Raw genomic sequence first — 16002 nt, forward strand, 5'->3', positions numbered from 1 at the left:
AGCGCGGAGCGGGCGGCGGGAAGGCAGCGGTGTCGGGCGGCCCGCCGCCCCCGCTAGGCCCGGGCCACGCACACCCGCCGGGCCCGCGGAGAGGCCGGGGACGGCGCGCGCGCGAGGACTCGCCGCCCGGCCCCGGGGGCCATCCCAGAGCGAGGACAGCCGGGCTCGGGTCCGCAGGGAGCGCGGGCGGAGGGCGCGCCCACCGGAGGTGCGGCCCCGCGAGCTCCGGGCCGCGGCCAGCCGGCTCTGGGGTCCGAGGAGGAAGGTGACGGCCGAGGAGCGCGGTCCCCGAGGGCGCGGAGGAGCCGGCCCGGAGGCCGGGCGGCAGGCAGCCGCGGCGCGCCGCCATGCCCGGGGCGCTGTAGCCGAAGGCGCGGGCCCGATGGCGCGGGCCGGGGCGCGGGGGCTGCGCGGGGGCGCCGGCGGGCCGCCGGGGCTCCGGCTCGCGCTCGGGCTGGCGCTGCTGCTGGCGCGGCCGCCGTCGGGCCGCGCGGGGGCCCCCCAGGCGCAGGAGCCGGCGCAGCCCGGCACGGCGGCCCCGGCCGGGGGCGACCGCTGCCGCGGCTACTACGACGTGATGGGCCAGTGGGACCCGCCCTTCAACTGCAGCTCGGGCGCCTACAGCTTCTGCTGCGGCACGTGCGGCTACCGCTTCTGCTGCCACGACGGGCCGCGGCGCCTCGACCAGAGCCGCTGCTCCAACTACGACACGCCGGCCTGGGTGCAGACGGGCCGGCCCCCCGCGCGTGCCCGCGACGCCGCCGCGCCCCGGGACCCGGGCCGCGAGCGCAGCCACACGGCCGTCTACGCGGTGTGCGGCGTCGCGGCGCTGCTCGTGCTGGCCGGCATCGGGGCGCGCCTGGGCCTGGAGAGGGCGCACAGCCCGCGCGCACGGCGCACCGTGACCAGGTGAGCGCGCGCCCGCCGGGGCCCCGGGGCCGGGATCCCCGCCCTCTCCGCCCGCCTCTCCCCGCCTGGACGGCCCTTCCCGACCGGTGGGCGCCCCCTCGCCATCCTTCATCCTTCTCGCCCGTCTGGAAACTCTGGTCCTCTCAGCAGCCCCCTCCTCCTGGTTTTTCCTTCCTGTTTCTGTCTCCAGGTCTGTTACTCCCCCCACCCCCACTTCATGGAGGGAGACAGCTGATCCCGTCTCCCCTTGACCTTCCGGAGGGAGCTGGGTGCTGAGCCCTCCTCCCCCGCGGCTCCCTCCTCCTCCGGAGCGGGCGGGAGAGCTGGTCGCCCCGGACAGAGGGCACAAAGACCGCGCACCCAAGAGAGGGGGCCTGGGGCCCGAGACCCGCTAGTGCGGGATGGGGGCGTAGGCTGATGTAGCGGTGGGTGTCTTAGGCCCCCACGGTAGGGAAGGGAGGGAAGGGGCATTTTCTGTAGCTCTCTTGGGTCTCTCCCCTCCTGCTTCTCTCCCCACTACCCCCACCCTTCCACTTGCCTTCCACCCCACCCCCATAACTGTGACTCAGGCCTGACCTTCTTTCCCTGGAGAGAAGGCCTCCCCCCACCCGCTCCACTCAACACACAACCCACCCCATCCCAGACAGGGGTCAGGGTCTCTCCCTGTGTAGGAAGGCGCTGGAAATGTGGGGGACACAGATTCGTTGTTGCGGAGGCCAGGACAAGTGCTAGCTGAGTCTGAGCTTTGTGTGAAGTGGGGTCTACAAGTGGGGTCTCAGCTCGAATGGGGACTCTGGGATTCTGTGTCCTCGCCCTGGAACTCTACGCCCACCCCCGCACTCATATGCTCACATGCCCCCAGCCACCCCGTGTACTGGGGCCTGTGCCCTCCTCACCCAGGTCTGGGCTCCCTTGGGTGTGCGACAGGCTGGTATTTAGAGGTGACAATAGAGACGCCCCCAAGCCTGGGTAGGCCAGGTATGGAGGCTGCCTGCCTCCTAGACTTCAGGGGCAGGGGATGAGGGCTTCCCGGGCACTCCACAGCACCCCTGTCTCCCAGACAGCTGCAGGGCAGAGCCGGGAGTGGAACCCTGGGCTCAGCCGCTGTGCTGTCTTGGTGATGTGGAGGCTCTCATCCGGGGTCCTGGATGCCGTGGGGGCAGGTCCTGAGCTTGGAGTCCCTCGGGCTGGGCAAGAAGTCAGGGCATGTCCTTGCCTAGAGTGGAGCCGCTGGAGCTGAGGGCCGTGAGGGTGTGTACACCGCTAGGCTGGGCCACCTAGCTGGCACCTTCCCCTGGAGCCCACTTCACCCGCAGGGGGCGGGAAGCAGGCCTGGTGATGCACCAGGACGGGCTGTCCCACCCGTGATGTGCCGTGTGGCCTAGGCCAGTCCCTTCCTCTGTCTGGGCTTCAGCTCCCATGTGCCCTCTTTTTTCTCCTCTGGGGAGGTCAGGAGCCCAACTTAAGCTCATGTGTGGGTGTGTGCTGAACCCCTGCCCCCCTCCCCCGGAGTCTCACCCTTAATTCCGCTGTGTTGAGGTTGATGGTCAGCTCCCCTCCAAGCTCAGAGGAGCTGGAGTCTGTCCCTAGAGAAAGTTTGCGCAGAGGCCCAGAGGCATGAAAATCACTCAGGTGTTTGGGAGACCTGACGCAGAGCTGGGACCACCGGGCCGGGCAGCGGAGGAGCGGGCAGGGCATGAAGATCCGCTCAGGCGGGCATTCACATCCTGCCACACTGCAGCCAAACAGCACCTACCCCAGAGGGCCCACCTCTAGGGCGCTTCTTGGTGCTTCAGCCATTTGAGGCCCAGCCCCAGGAGGGAGGGTCAGACTGCGCCAGAAGAAAATCATGGATTCTGGGCACCAAAGGCAGCTGGGCTGGAGGCTGGGTCTGGCTGTCTGCAGGGAAGGCTCAGTCAGAAGCTGTCACACCTGGGTGGGGCTGGGTGTCCTGGTAGCAGGGAGGTGGCTGCCCAAGGTCACATAGTCTTGGATGCTGGGCTGCCACTGTGGGATCTCCTGGCTCCTCCCTCCCCTTACCTGTCTGTCCTCCCCTCCGTGCCTGTGTGGCAGCTTTGTCCCAGGACCCAGCAGAAGCCCCTGCTGCAGGAAGGGAGTTACATTGGCAGGTAAAGAAGGCTTCCTGGAAGAGGAGGGATTCTGGTGGGGTTTGAAGAATGAGTAGGAGTTTTGTGGAAGGAGATGGAGGAAAGTTGTCGGCACAGGGTACAGCACAAGCCCAGTCCAGGAGCCTGATACACTTGCAGAGCTTTCACTGGGAGAGGAGGTTCGACTCGGATGGGTCTTGGAGAATGGACTCTGGGAGCGGGGGAGTCTTTGAAAAACAAGGTAGTCCTGGCCACACATGACCCCATTAGAGTTTCCTGACCTGCTCTGGAAGTGGCCAGGTTGGGGAAACCAGATGTGGAAACTAGATGTGTAAGATCAACCGCAGGGCAGAGGCCCAGAGAGGTCAAAAGAGTGACAGAGTGGTGGCTGCTGGCCTTAGATAGGCCAGGGCCTGGCCAGTGGGGAAGCAGGAGGTCGGGAGGGCTGCTTCTCATCCCTCTTTCCCCACAGGACACTCACAGAACTTCTGAAGCAGCCGGACCCCCAGGAGCCACTGCCCCCACCCCTGGGCCCACCTCTGGGTAGCTGTGTCCAGGTGCAGATGGGTGATGGCCTCCCCCGGGGCTCCCCCAACAGCACAGGTGTGTAAGCTGGGGGACCGGCATAGGTCGACCTACAGCACAGGGACTCCCTTGTCTGATGTGGGCCTGGGAGCAGGGGAAGGTGTGTGCTGAGGGGGGAAGAGGCTCTTAGCTCACTGTCTCACAGCTGGAAGGAGCTGCCGGCCTCTGCAGGTGTGCGAGTGGGGGCTGGGCAAGCCGGTCAGCTCCCCTGGTGAAGGGAGACCTGCTGATGTGTCCTGCAACTTCCAGTCACAGGGACTCTGTGAGGAAGGTTCCAGATTCAGGGCTCCCTGGCTCAGGCTGTGGTTCTAGGACTTGGCTCCGTGCCGGGAGGGGGGGGGGCGGGGGGGGATGTTGTCGGGGGAGGGTTCTGCCTGGCACCAGCCTGTGGACGCCTCTGGGCCTTTTTCTCCAGGCTGGAGCCTCCCTCTTGGCCTCTTGCTGGTGAGGCAGGCTTCACAGCAAGTCCCCTCCCCTCCCCTCCCCTCGGTGGGCTCTAATGCTCCAACGTTAGCTCCGTCTCCTGAGAAGCACGTCCTGGGACTCAGTGCCTGGCCCAAGCTGGACATGCTGGGGAGTCGTCCATTGGGCTGGCACCCACTCAGGGCAGCCTGCTGTCATTCATGTTACTCGGAGCCGGGCCCCTGCTCCAGGCCGGGAGATTCTGTCAAGTTAGGTTCCTCTCTCAAGTAGCCGCCCCACGAGCTCTCCCTGAACTGCAGTTGGGGAGAGGACAGTGAAGAGTGCTAGTGCAGGTGGAGAGTGTCCCCCAGTCAGCAGGCCGGGTCTCCCCTTCCCTTTCCCCGCTCCAGACAAGAAGCGCCCCAACAACGTGCCCCTGGGGTCAGCAACACCGGGACCCCTGCGTGGCCCCCGGCTGCAGGGCGGTGGCAGCATGACGCTGCAGCCCGACTACACCAAGTACGCCACCCTCAAGGCAGCCGCGCTCAAGGCCGCAGGTGAGTGGCCGGGGAGCCCTGTGGGGGGGCGCCGGGCGCTGCACCCCGGGTGTCCAAGCTCCCAGATCACAAGGCTCAGGGGCCCCGTTCCAGTTCCACAGTTCCCCGCCTTGCGGGTCAGCGCTCCAGCCAGCTTCTGTATCGCGCCTACGCAGGGAATCGGCTCCCGCGCCTCGGCCTCCCGTCGCCTCACCGGGCCACCCGGCCGGTCCCCCACAGCGGCAGCCAGAGCCCGGGGCGTGGAGACCCGCGTCTCCCTCGGCGGGGCCCCGGCCTGCCCCGCCCCTGAGCCGCTGAGGCCCCGCCCCCGAGGCCTGACCCCGCCCCTTTCGGCCCAAAGAAGCTGAGGCCCCGCCCCTGCGGCCTGGCCTCTCCCTACCCGATCCCGCGAGTCGCTGGGCCCCGCCCCCGGGGCCTGACCTCGTTCCCTGGCTCGCCCCCACTGTCCCCGCAGAAGCCACACCACAGGACTTCTACCAGCGTTTTCCTGCCAGCGAACCTGCCCCGCGGACCCTCCCGGCGCGGGCCCCGCGGCCCCGCGAGGACTTGCCCGCGCTGCTCGACGCCTGCCCCTGGGCCCCGCCGGGCTACGCGGCCCCCGCGGGCCTCGCCCCGTCCGGCCACTACAAGGCGTGGATCGCCGGCCGCCAGGCCCGGCCCGCCCCCCGCGGCCACCTGGCGGCTCAGGCCTCCCCCGCACCCCGGCGGCCCGGCCACGCGCCCCGGCGCCAGTTCAGCGTGGAGAAGCTGCCCGAGGCCTTCAGCCCGCAGCCCCCCGGCCTTTACGGCAGCGCGGGCCGCGGACCCCGGCACCTGAGCACCAACAGCAAAGCCGAGGTCACCGTGTGAAGACGCGGCCCGCTGGTTCTCCCGAGCCCTCGCGTCTGTCTGGGGGGCGCCTTGGGCCGGTTCCAGGGGAGGAGGGGCGCCGGCCGTGGAAGGCCAGCCCTTCCTTATGCCTGCCCAAACTGGACTGGGGCCCTGGAGCCTGCAGGGCTAAGAAGGGGCCCACTGGGGAAGGCCAGTGGTTCTGTTCTCGGGGCCCTAGGGCCCGGGTTCCTCATGTAAATAAAGCCTTTTCTGTGGCTCCCATCCCTGACAATAAAGGAGCCCCGGCTTGGCTGTGAGAGGCACTGATGGTGGAGGCATTGGTCATTGACTGGACAGACGGCGGTCCGGGCAGAGGGCACAGCATGTGCAAGAGCAAAGGACTGCTCCTGAGAGCTGCCGGCAAGTGTTCTGGGAGCCAGGGAGAAGTGGCTGGAGAGGGTAGTCAGGGTTGAATGCCAAGCTTAATGTCCGCGCCAGTGGGAGCCATGGGAGACGGGCAGTTGCGCCCCAGCCATCTCGAGGCTCCAGAGCACAGGGGAGAGGGCTGTCTGGGAGCCTGAGGCCCCCGGGAGGGTCCATGCCCCTTACTGGAGGTGAGCCCCCTCCAGCCAGTCACTCACTCCACATCTTGAGTTGGTTGAGCCGGGCTGATCCTCATTGACATAATCTGGCCCTGAGCCGGCACCTGGCTTGCAGGCCACTTGGCCAGCTTGGTCCAGGGCCACCCCCCTAATGGGCGTGGGCAGTGGGCCAAGCGGACAGCTGGTGCTCAGGATGGGGGAGCCTCCTCCCAGTAGCTGCTCTGGGGGGAAAGCGAATGGGGATGCTGGACGCCGAGCCTTGGCAGTGCCCCCACTGGGGGGAGCTCACGCATGCTCGGCTGGGCCAGCTCTCCCCTTCCTGCCAGGCAGGCTCCGGGTACCTAGCCGTGTCTCAGGGCATTGCCAGCAGCCTGGGTGTATGAGTTTTGTTGTACCAGGGATGGTTGGGGAGGTTGAGGTCTGGGTTATGCCCCTCACTGTGGGACATCAACAAAGCCGCCCAGTTGGGCCTCAGTTTCCCTCCTGTGTACCCTAGGCATCGTGTGCTGTTTTAAAAACAATGGTTACCATCTGTTGCTGCTTCTTTTATTTAGTCCCTACAAAAGCTCCATGGGTGTGTGCCTTTATAGATGAGGAAATTGAGGTTTTGAGACCTAAGTAACTTGCCAAGGTCACCCAGCTGATTAGTTTAGGACTCTTCTGTCTTCTGCAACTGTGAATCTGATGAATGGCAGGCAGGGCAGTCTGGGGACGAAGGGAGGTCTGAATGTGTGTGCTGGCAGGAGTGGGGTGGGGCGGTGCTGCTCCCCAGGAACAGGCAGTCTCAGATCTTCCTCCTGGCAGGGCTGCCCTGAGGCCCCCCAGCCCCCAGCTCTTCACCTGGAGGAGGGCCCATCTCACTCTTCTGGCTTTTGAGGAATCCAAGGCCCAGAAGCCGCAGGACAGAACAGAGCCAGGAGTCCGTGGTCCTGCCTGCAGTGAGGACCCCTATGGCTGGTAGGGGAGACAGTCCTCACACCCTCAACTGGGGGCGGGCTGTCCCGGGCCTATCCTGCAGCTGTGTAGAGAGCCGGGGGAGGAGGGTGGGTACTGAGTCATGGAGCCTGCAGAGACTCACAGAAGGATCAGGTTCCTGGGCACAACGGCCACAGCCACCCACCCTGGTGACACAGGCCCTGACAGGTGGGTGCAACCCCTGTTCATTTTCAGTCCCAAGGACCCTAGATCTCCATCCCAGGGGGGCCAGGCTGAGGCTACGGGCAGGGCCGCCACCGGAAATGCTACAGCTGGGCCCCTCCTGGCTGCTCTGGCCCTCGGGACCGTGTGGCCTGCTGTGACTCATTTCTCAGCCAGGCCAGGTCACAGACCTTGCTCTCCCCGCCCCAGACTCCTCCCCAGGTCACTTCGGACTCCTCCTCTTCCTGCCCACTGCTGCCTGTGGTCTTGCCCTCAGCTGCTGCACAAGGCACTTAACTATAAACCGGTACTTCGTGTGTGTGTGTCACATCACTGAAACCCGCCAACAGGTCTACGGGGACTTGGTCAAAGGTGGGGACTGTCATCCCTGTCGCACACAGCTGGAAGTGGAGCAGAGGTGAGGTCCTGCCCCAGGTGACCCAGCTGGGAAGTACGGGAGCTGGACTCGGATGTGACTGGCGGACCAGGAAGGGAAACTAAGGGGCAGCCCACCCAGTAGGGGGGAGATTTATCTTTGAGGGGTGAGCACACACAGGCTTAGCACCCCAAATCCCAAACCCCTGCTGCTGTGAGCGGCCAGCTGTGTCCTGGTACAGGGATCTCGGCCTCCAGCAGCGCCTGGGGCTGCCCTTCTAACCCAGGCTCCGACCCGGCAGCGGCGTCGGAAGGAAGGGGACAGTGTGGGTGGGGGAGGAAGGTCCTTCCGACTGAAACCTTCCAGGGGCCTCTCAGCAGAGGGGGAGGGGCTGTCCTCAGTCCCTGAGCCCCCAGAAGCCAAGCCACGCAGCCACCTAGTCATGACAGCGGTCACACTACAGACCCTCACACGCCTCCTGCTGGGTGGTACCAATCTGTGTTTATTGAGTAACCTACATCCAGGACACAGTGAATGATTCCATATCAAGGAAGCCATAGGTGTAGCCCCTTTTCCGTGAAAAACCACCCCCTCCCACCCCTAAACAATAATGAGAAAAGGCACGGTATATACACTGACACAAGGGCTGGCTCATGGCGGGGGGGTAGGGCGGGGACCACAAATGACTGTGTGTGGGGAGGGGCAGCAGAGACAGAAAGGGGGTAAGGTCCAAGCCGAGCCATTCCAGCCTGCACTCGGCATCAGGGGGAGCCCCCGCTGCATGCACCCCCCCAGTCTGTGCTGGGGCCCCTGCACAGACGGGGAGGAAAGGCAGCCCCTCTCAGCCTCACAGCAGGCTCTGGGGTCTCAGGCAGTCCTCGGGTCCTGCTAGAAATGGCCTCAGGGGAGGAATCAACCCGGGTGGGGGGATCCAGAAAAGTGGGACTTTTCCTCCCAGGACCCCCGTCAAGGCAGGGGGCCTTATTCCTAGTGTCCACCCCAAAAAGGGATGGGGAGGGATTGGGGGTTGGTCCCTGCCACCCTGGCTTATTTTCAGGTCCAGAATTTGGGATAAAAATAGACTGGAGGTGGAGTTGGAGGAAGGAGTTGGGGTGGGAGGGAATTGAGAACCCACACTGAAGGCCCCTGGTCCTCAGTCCCGCTGGGTAGCTTCATGTCTCCCAGCCCCCTGGGCCTACCCTGAGCTTGGGCTGGCATCCCAGGGGGCGGGGGGAGTGGGAAGGAACAGAACAATTAAATAAGATACCATTTATTTTTTAAAAAATTAAAAAATAATGCCGACATTATTTCATCCAACCCCAGGCCTGCCCCCTGCCTCCCACTTGCCTCCCCAGGGCTGGGCTCCCCTCCTTCCTTGGCTGTCCTGTGTAATAAAGAGAAAACAATGAACTGGCTTTGTCAGGCACAGGGGAGGGGACACAGACCCAAGGAGAGAAATAAAGATGCCACAGCAACTCAGCCCTGCATCACGGCAAACCCAAGCACACGGATATAAAAACATCTGTATAAAAAGGGGGAAAGGGGCAAGCTGGGCACAGTGCCAAGGGTGAAGCGCTCTGGTGCCCAGAGACCTATGTCCCCCACGGGGAAAGCCTGATAAAAAACCAGGAAGCAGGAAAGGGGGCTGTTCAGGGAGAGAAGAGCTGGGAAGGGTTGAGGGCTGGAGGCAGGGGCCAAGCAGGTTGGGAGCCCCCCACTGCTTTCAAGTCAGGCAGCTCCTCAATGCCTGCCCTGCCCTGGCTTTCTTCTGCCAGCCCCGCGGGCCCAGGGACCACGGGCAGCTCTCCACAGCAGCTCTGGGGGGCTCGGCCCAGGGGCCTACCAGGCTGAGGTGGTCCACCAGCCTCAGCAGGCGACAGCTCCGGAGACAAGGCTCATCCCACAACTCCCAGAGGGAGCAGGGCGAGAGACCGAGAGACAGAGGGAGGAGGGCGAGGGAGGCAGCGGGCTGAGGTGGGCAGAGCCCAGGGGTCAGGAGGCGGCGATGGCCGTGCCACCCCCCAACTTGACAATCATCTGCTGGCAGTCGTTGCACGAGCGCCGGTCACCCGCCTTCTCCAGGGTGCGGGCCGCCTCAGCCAGCAGCACCGCCCGCTGGCCCGGGGAGGAGAGGAAGGACAGCGGAAGGTGGCGGCAGGCCAGCAGGATGGCGGTGGCCCGCTCTCGCTGGCCGGGCCAGGCGTCCACCTCTCCTGCGGGAAGGGCGAGATACGTGGAGGGACCAGTCACCGAGAGCCCTCCAGGACGCAGGGGCTGTTCCAAGGGCTTGCTGTGGGCGCGTTTATTGGACCTCAGGCACCCAGTGGGGTGGGTTCCGGTGCCCGCCCCGGGCCACGGACGGCCGCGGAGGATCGCGGCTAGTACCCTGCAGCTAGTACTCGGCGGTGGGGTTGAGACGCGCCCCCCCATGCAGTGTGGCTCCGGGGACACCCCCGCCCCCCCCAGTGCTGGGACATCATCTCCCCGCTCCTGAGGCTAGACCCACACCTCGACCAAACCGCAGCCTTCCGGCGTTCCCGGCTCCTCCCCAGCAGCCCCCGCCAAACCAAGCCTCGGGCTGCTCCTGTTCTCGCGCGCCCCCCGAGAGCACTGCAGGTGGGGCTGCCCGCTGGGGCTCAGGCAGGGGCCCCAGCAGGCCCAGAGCCGGGGTGCCGGCCGGCTCACCGTGCTTGGCGCTCTGCGCGGCACGCCGGCGCAGACTGTGCTCCAGCAGCTGGTGGGTGCGGGTGGGGCTGGCTCCCGCCATCAGGCGCACGGTGGCTTCGTGCAGGAACACCTGGGGAGGCGCGGGGGGACACGGCCGTTCGGACCCCAGCGGGTGCCTCTCCCGGCACCTCAGTGGCCGCCCCGACGGCAGCCCTTCCGCCCACACGACCCTGCCCTGCTCTCCCCGTGGAAGCAACCTCTGTGCTCACCGGGCCTTCTAGTCCCAGCCAGGAGCGGGGAGCACGGCACAGGCAGGCTGGGGGGGGGGGGGGGGGCAGCCGTGAGTCTGAGCCAAGAAAGACGAAGAGGACTGCTCCCCTCTCCTGGACAGAGAGAGAGCACGGACACGCCCCCTGGGTTGGAAGACAAGAGGCCTGGGTGCAGCCTCAAGCCCTGGGGGGCTGCCTCCAGCTCGAGACCCGGCCGAGGTGAGGTAGGGGCAGCAGGAGGGGGGCTAGCTGGGCGGGCACCAGGGAGGCTTGGTCCTGTTTCCTTCAGTTGCTTCAGAAAGCGAGGCCAGAAGGTTTCCAGGTGAAAGTGCAGCTCTTCTGTAAATACGAGTCACTGGGGAATGGGAGGCCAGGCCTAGATCTAGGATTCCTTAAAATCTCAAGGCTCCTTTATACCTTCGTATCTCCATCTGTGGGAAGGCTACGGGGGGAGCACTAAAGAGTGTCAGCAGCGGGCAAGCAGGATGGAAATGGTGTCTCAGGAGAAGGCCTTTGATGCCAACCGCGCCCCGAACAGACCACAGGGTCCCGAACCCTAGGGCACACTCCTCTTTTCCCCAGCGGAGGGTGGGTCCCCGGTGATTATGTGTATTTTGTCCACTGTCTGTCCTGGCTCACTGCACACGGGAGCCACAGTGTGACCCTGTGAGGGCCCAAGGAGCAGGCAGCCTTGCTCTTTTGTCCCTTCCCCCACCCTCACTGACACTTCTGCCCTTCTCACTTGAGATTTTCAAAAGTAATTCAGGCAAAACCATGGTGAGTACATTACTCTAATTAGCAATAAAAATAAAACAAGGAAATTATTTGGGTCCAATAAGCCCAATTATACAACTGTCCTCAGGGACTTCTCAGATCCTGTGGCCGTCACCACGGGGATGTGACGGGCAGTCAGGCAGCAGAATCAAAGCCCCCAGTGGCTCAGAAAAGGAATGAAATGAAGTTCTAGGGAGATTCTGTCACTCTTACACCAGTTAGAAAAACCGGAGCAGAGCTCTCTCCGTGCCCTTCCCAGCCATCCCAGGGCCAGAGCTCCTGCCACCCTCGCGCTCCACAGGTTCCGCAGGTGAGGGGCACTCTGCGCGCAGGTGAGGGGCATCCTGCCTATGGGCCACGCGGCCTGCTCGCTGCCACGCCCCAGGCCCGGGCACACAGCAGGTACCCCACTAACACATGCAGAAGGGGAGACCCAGGGGTGCCTGGGTGGCTCAGTTGGTTAAAGCAACTGCCTTCGGCTCAGGTCATGATCCTGGAGTCCCAGGATCGAGTCCCGCATTGGGCTCCCTGCTCAGCGGGGAGTCTGCTTCTCCCTCTGACCCTCCCCACCCTCATGTACTCTCTCTCCCATTCTCTCTCTCTCAAATAAATAAAATCTTAAAAAAAAAAAAAAAAAAAAAAGAAGGGGAGACCCAGCCCCCGGCCCAGCACTGGACAGACTAGCTGGCAGACCTCAGAGGACCGACTCTATACCCCACACTGGCGCCCCACTGGGTTCCAGGGCCCGCCCCCCCTCCCCCGGCCCTTCCCTGCCGGCCGGGCCTCACCTTGCGGTACGCTGGGCGGAAGCTGTGTGCCAGCCGGCGCAGGCTGCCCAGGTCCCGCTGGAAGCCGGCCAGTTCAGCGCCCGATGCGTGGTACGGCTCGCCCAGGGCCTGGCTGGCTCCCGCCTGCTTCTGCCAGAGTGCTGTCCTCAGCGACAGTAGCAGGTCACAGGTCAGCAGCTGGACCACCTGTCGAGAGCCACGAGGGAGGAGACAGGTGACTGGCCTATTGCTGGGACAGGGATCCCCGCAACTCTCAGGTGCTCCCCAGCCCGACACTCAGCAGCGCCAGGAGGAGTGGAGAGTCCCAGAAGGGCAGCAGCCTGGGAGACACGCCACAGGGAGCAAGAGAACAGCTCAAGGGTGAACTCGGGCTCATGGCATCTGGTCCTTTCCGTGGCCGCAGGTGGGAGATCTGTTCTTCCCATTCTGTGGGGGAGGAAGTGAGGCCCAGAGAGGGGCACAGCTTGTGTCAGGGCTCTGACAGAAGGCAGAGGTTCCTCCCACCTCACAGGAGCACTCCCGCGGCTGGCCTGGAGGCCGAGATACCCAAAAGGCGCCACGGCCCTTGCCCCTCAAGTAGGATCGAAGGGCCTGAAATGGAAGCATAGCCAGGAGATGGGGGAGGAGAAGGAGAGGCTCACGTCAAGAGAAGGCAGCCAAGGCTCGGCCCGAGTGGTCCCTAGGGTTGGGGAAACAGGAGTGAAAGCAGGTGGAACCACGGAGCAGTTGAATGCTTGGTTTAGCCCCACAGACCTAAATCAATTGTGGTTTTGCCACCGACCAGCACACGACTAAACCTCCCAGTCTCAGTCTCCTCATCCATGAAAAGGGCACCACAAGGCTGTTGTGGTACATGAGAGCACTGTGTGTGTGTCCCGCGCCTGGCCTTGGGAAGCAGTCAATGCCAGCCGCTGCAAGCCTGGATGCCGCACGAGTGGGGGCCCACGAGGCTGGGCCGCCTGCCTGGCTCCCGTCAGCACCAGGGAGCAGTGAGGGTAAGGAGGCAGCCCAGTCCTTTTTGAGAGGGGTCACACGTGGCCCTCCAGTTCAGATGGGCTTCCTGAGGATATTCCCCTTCTTGCCCCTTCGCCAGGGCACTGGACCCAACCTGGACCCTGCCTCGTGCCTGCCCAGCATCCTGTCCCTTTGCCACTGTGTTTTCTGGCTGATGATAGCCTCAGGGGGACACGGATGAGGCCTTCCTCTTCAAACAAAGCTGACACTTCTAAGAGGTGAGCGTTACAGGGAGCACCTGTGGATGGGGGTAGCAGCCTGGGGCTGGATTATGTCCTTTGAGAGATGCCTGGCTCCATGGGGTCTCCTTCTTCTCAGCCCATTTTCCCATAGAAAATGCCCTAAGGGTTGGGCGACTGGGTGGCTCAGTTGGTTGGGCGACTGCCTTCGGCTCAGGTCATGATCCTGGAGTCCCTGGATCGAGTCCCGCATCGGGCTCCCTGCTCAGCAGGGAGTCTGCTTCTCCCTCTGACCCTCCCCCCTCTCATGTGCTCTCTCTCTCTCTCTCTCTCTCAAATAAATAAATAAAATCTTTAAAAAAAAAAAAAAAAGAAAATGCCCTAAGGGTGCCGCGGCCTCTCTCACGTTCCCCAAACTCAGCTGAGACTCTTTGGTTCTCTCACGAAGACAAACTCTACAGGAGACCAGCAGCGGAGAGGCACCAAGTGAGAGGGGGCTCCTCCACGGGCCTTTACTCTTGGGCCCTCCCTGCACATGGCTTGTCCTGTAGGGCTGGCATGCTTTTTGGGCTCACCCCAGGATCTGAGGCCCCTGAGCACCTCTTAGCCGGAAGTGCCCCGCTAGCCACTGGGGACCAAACCTCAGTGAAGGTCTCAGAGTCTAACCCTCGAGGTCACAGCTCATCCCTCCCTTTGTGGAGGGAAACCATGCTCCTGAGTGAGCTTTTAGTTGTGGGCACTCCTGCCCTCCCCTCCGCCGGGACGGCCAGGCCTTGGGATCCAACAGTGACCGCAGTGCCCTCTAACAAGGCCTGGGGAGGGAGAGTCTCGAGGGCCAGGCAGGCCTCTGTGATGCACTGTGGAAACATTGCATGGGTACGACCAGAACATGCAATGCAACTACAATGCACCGCAGCTGCCCGCAAGGACACGTGCATCTGGCCACGGAGGCGCCCGGGGCGTGTGCGGGAGCGTGCAGGCGCCCAGTCGAAGGCTGGCCTGCAGCGACCGGGGGAAGTTGTGCAAGCTGCCTGGAGCAAACGCAGAGCCCTGGCCAGCAGGATCCGGGACTCAGGGAACCCAGCAAAAGTGCAGGTGGAAACATACTTGCCCGAAGGACTAAAAGGGACCCCAACTGGGCCAGAACCGCTGGCCTGGTTTGCCTTCTGGACAGCCCCACGGCCGGGTAAGCTCCAGGTGGGTCGGCGTGTTCTCCCCCACCACAGCTGAGCTCCTCCCCGAGGCGCCAGGCAAGCTCGCACTCACGTGGTTGAGGGTGAGGTCGCAGGTGGCCCCGCTCACGTTGAGGCTGCTCCAGAGGTGGCCGCTGGCCCTCTCACAGTGGCAGAAGGCACTCTGCTGCCCGTCCGCCTTCCCAGAGAGTGAGGTGTGCATAGCTCTGCAGGTGTGGAAGACGGCCTTCACCAGGGGGCTCCTGGGCAGTGGGGGGGAGAGGCAAGAGGTCAGCGAGTGTCACCTGGGCAGCAAGAGGGGCCTGAGCTGGTGACATGTGGGTCTGTCCACTCAAATGCCGCCATAATCGCTCCAGATCCGAAGTGCCAGCCCTGAATGAGGGTGGGGCTCCCCCCGCAGCAGCTCCTTCATTCAGGGAGTGGTGGCAGAGCCCCAGGCCTGGCGATGCAGCAGCCAACAACCCAGCTCCCTGCCTGCAGGCACCCACTTTCTAGTGCAGGAGTCAGAGAGAACACGCACTGAACACTGAGATGTACGCGCCATGAAAGAAAGTCAAGCAGAGGAAGAAGGTGGCATCTTATGAGGCATGGTGGTCAAGGATGTCCTCTCTGGAAAAGAGAGACCTGAGGAGACAGGAGTGAGCCGTGTGGCTAGGGAGGATTCCAGGCAGAGGGGCAACAAGTGCAAAGGCCCTGAGTCCTCCCTGATGCATGGAGAATATCCAGGGGCCGGCGTGGCTGGAGGGAAGGAAACAAGGGGAGCAGAGGGAGGGCAGGCCCTTCGCAGCTGAGCCACGGCCCCGATCCCCAATCTGCTTCCGGCTGCTCCAGGACGCAGGCCCCCAGAGCTCATCTCCTTTTCCTTTCCCACTTCTGCGCCTCTGCGGACGGGGTCACAGGGCAGTGCCCCCTCTCGCCAACTCGCCTCCTGAGGCTTAGTCCATCTGTTGTGCCCCCTGGGCTGCCTTCTCCTGTCCTGCCCCCTGGGCCAGGCCCTTTGTACCTACCTCTGGTCCCCCTGACACCGACCTGTGGTTGCCGGGCCTCCCTCCCACTGGCCCAGAACCCCTCGCCGTGAAGAGGCGCGCTGGCTGCCTCACAGAAGCCACGACTGGCCTGGTGAAGGCAATCGCACCAGCTGCCCACAGGACAAGTGCCCGCACAGGCCCAGCCACTAGTGATCCGCTCGGGGCTGCGACCAGCTCTCGTGTGCACTGGGGCCTCTCAGAACTCAGAACGCAGCTGCCACCAAGAGGGCCTCAGTTAAGCATCCACTCAATAAACCATGGAGCCAGGAAGGGGTGTGGGAGACCTGGGGAAAGGGCATGTGATGGAGAGGAAAGGATCAGAGACCCAGGCTCAACCAGCAGGACTGCCACTAAAGAGCCACCTGACATTCAAACAATCTACCTGTGCCTCAGTTTCCTCTTCTGTTAAGTGGCCACAATCCCACTTGCTGCCACCTATGGTGGCATGAAGTATTGACTCCATTATTTGCACCTGCTCTCTGAGGGGCCATTCCCTCAGAAGCTGGGTGTTCAACTCCCTAGAGAAACGGAGCTTCTTCTCATACAGCAGGTCAGGGAGAGGCCTGGGGAGGCTGGGGATGGGAGAGGGGTCCCACGGCATCGT

The 16002-nt window shown here is 63.8% G+C and overlaps 2 protein-coding genes across 5 annotated transcripts in view; one reads left to right on the forward strand and one right to left on the reverse strand.

The window, feature by feature from the left end:
• The first annotated feature begins 233 nt into the window (after positions 1–233).
• Positions 234–6729, forward strand: SHISA8 (shisa family member 8). 2 transcript variants are annotated; one of them, XM_045872417.3, is made up of 4 exons: positions 234–909; positions 3490–3620; positions 4415–4561; positions 5016–6729. In XM_045872417.3, exons 1-4 carry the CDS (start codon positions 383–385, stop codon positions 5408–5410), a joined length of 1200 nt encoding a protein of 399 aa, XP_045728373.1. In that variant the 5' UTR covers positions 234–382; the 3' UTR covers positions 5411–6729. The 2 variants fall into 2 exon arrangements, with proteins under 2 accessions (XP_045728373.1, XP_064446622.1); XM_064590552.1 differs by lacking the exon at positions 5016–6729 and adding an exon at positions 4655–5009.
• Positions 6730–7965: 1236 nt separating this feature from the next.
• Positions 7966–16002, reverse strand: part of SREBF2 (sterol regulatory element binding transcription factor 2) — a 64539-nt gene continuing 56502 nt past the window's right edge. Inside the window, exons 16-19 of one of the 3 annotated variants that reach the window (XM_045872415.3) lie at positions 14444–14612; positions 11985–12170; positions 10172–10283; positions 7966–9699 (exon numbers count right to left, since the gene is read on the reverse strand). In XM_045872415.3, the coding sequence (XP_045728371.3) occupies positions 9479–9699; positions 10172–10283; positions 11985–12170; positions 14444–14612 (688 nt within the window). In that variant the 3' untranslated portion in view covers positions 7966–9478. Of the gene's footprint in view, positions 9700–10171; positions 10284–11984; positions 12171–14443; positions 14613–14644; positions 15683–16002 lie in introns of those variants that run through there. The other 2 variants (XM_064590545.1, XM_064590546.1) reach the window with 2 other exon arrangements.

The sequence above is a fragment of the Mirounga angustirostris genome, unplaced genomic scaffold (assembly GCF_029215605.1).
Source record: "Mirounga angustirostris isolate CCGP_5_RB_7025 unplaced genomic scaffold, mMirAng1.0.hap1 SCAF_5, whole genome shotgun sequence".
Classification (NCBI taxonomy): Eukaryota; Metazoa; Chordata; class Mammalia; order Carnivora; family Phocidae; genus Mirounga; species Mirounga angustirostris.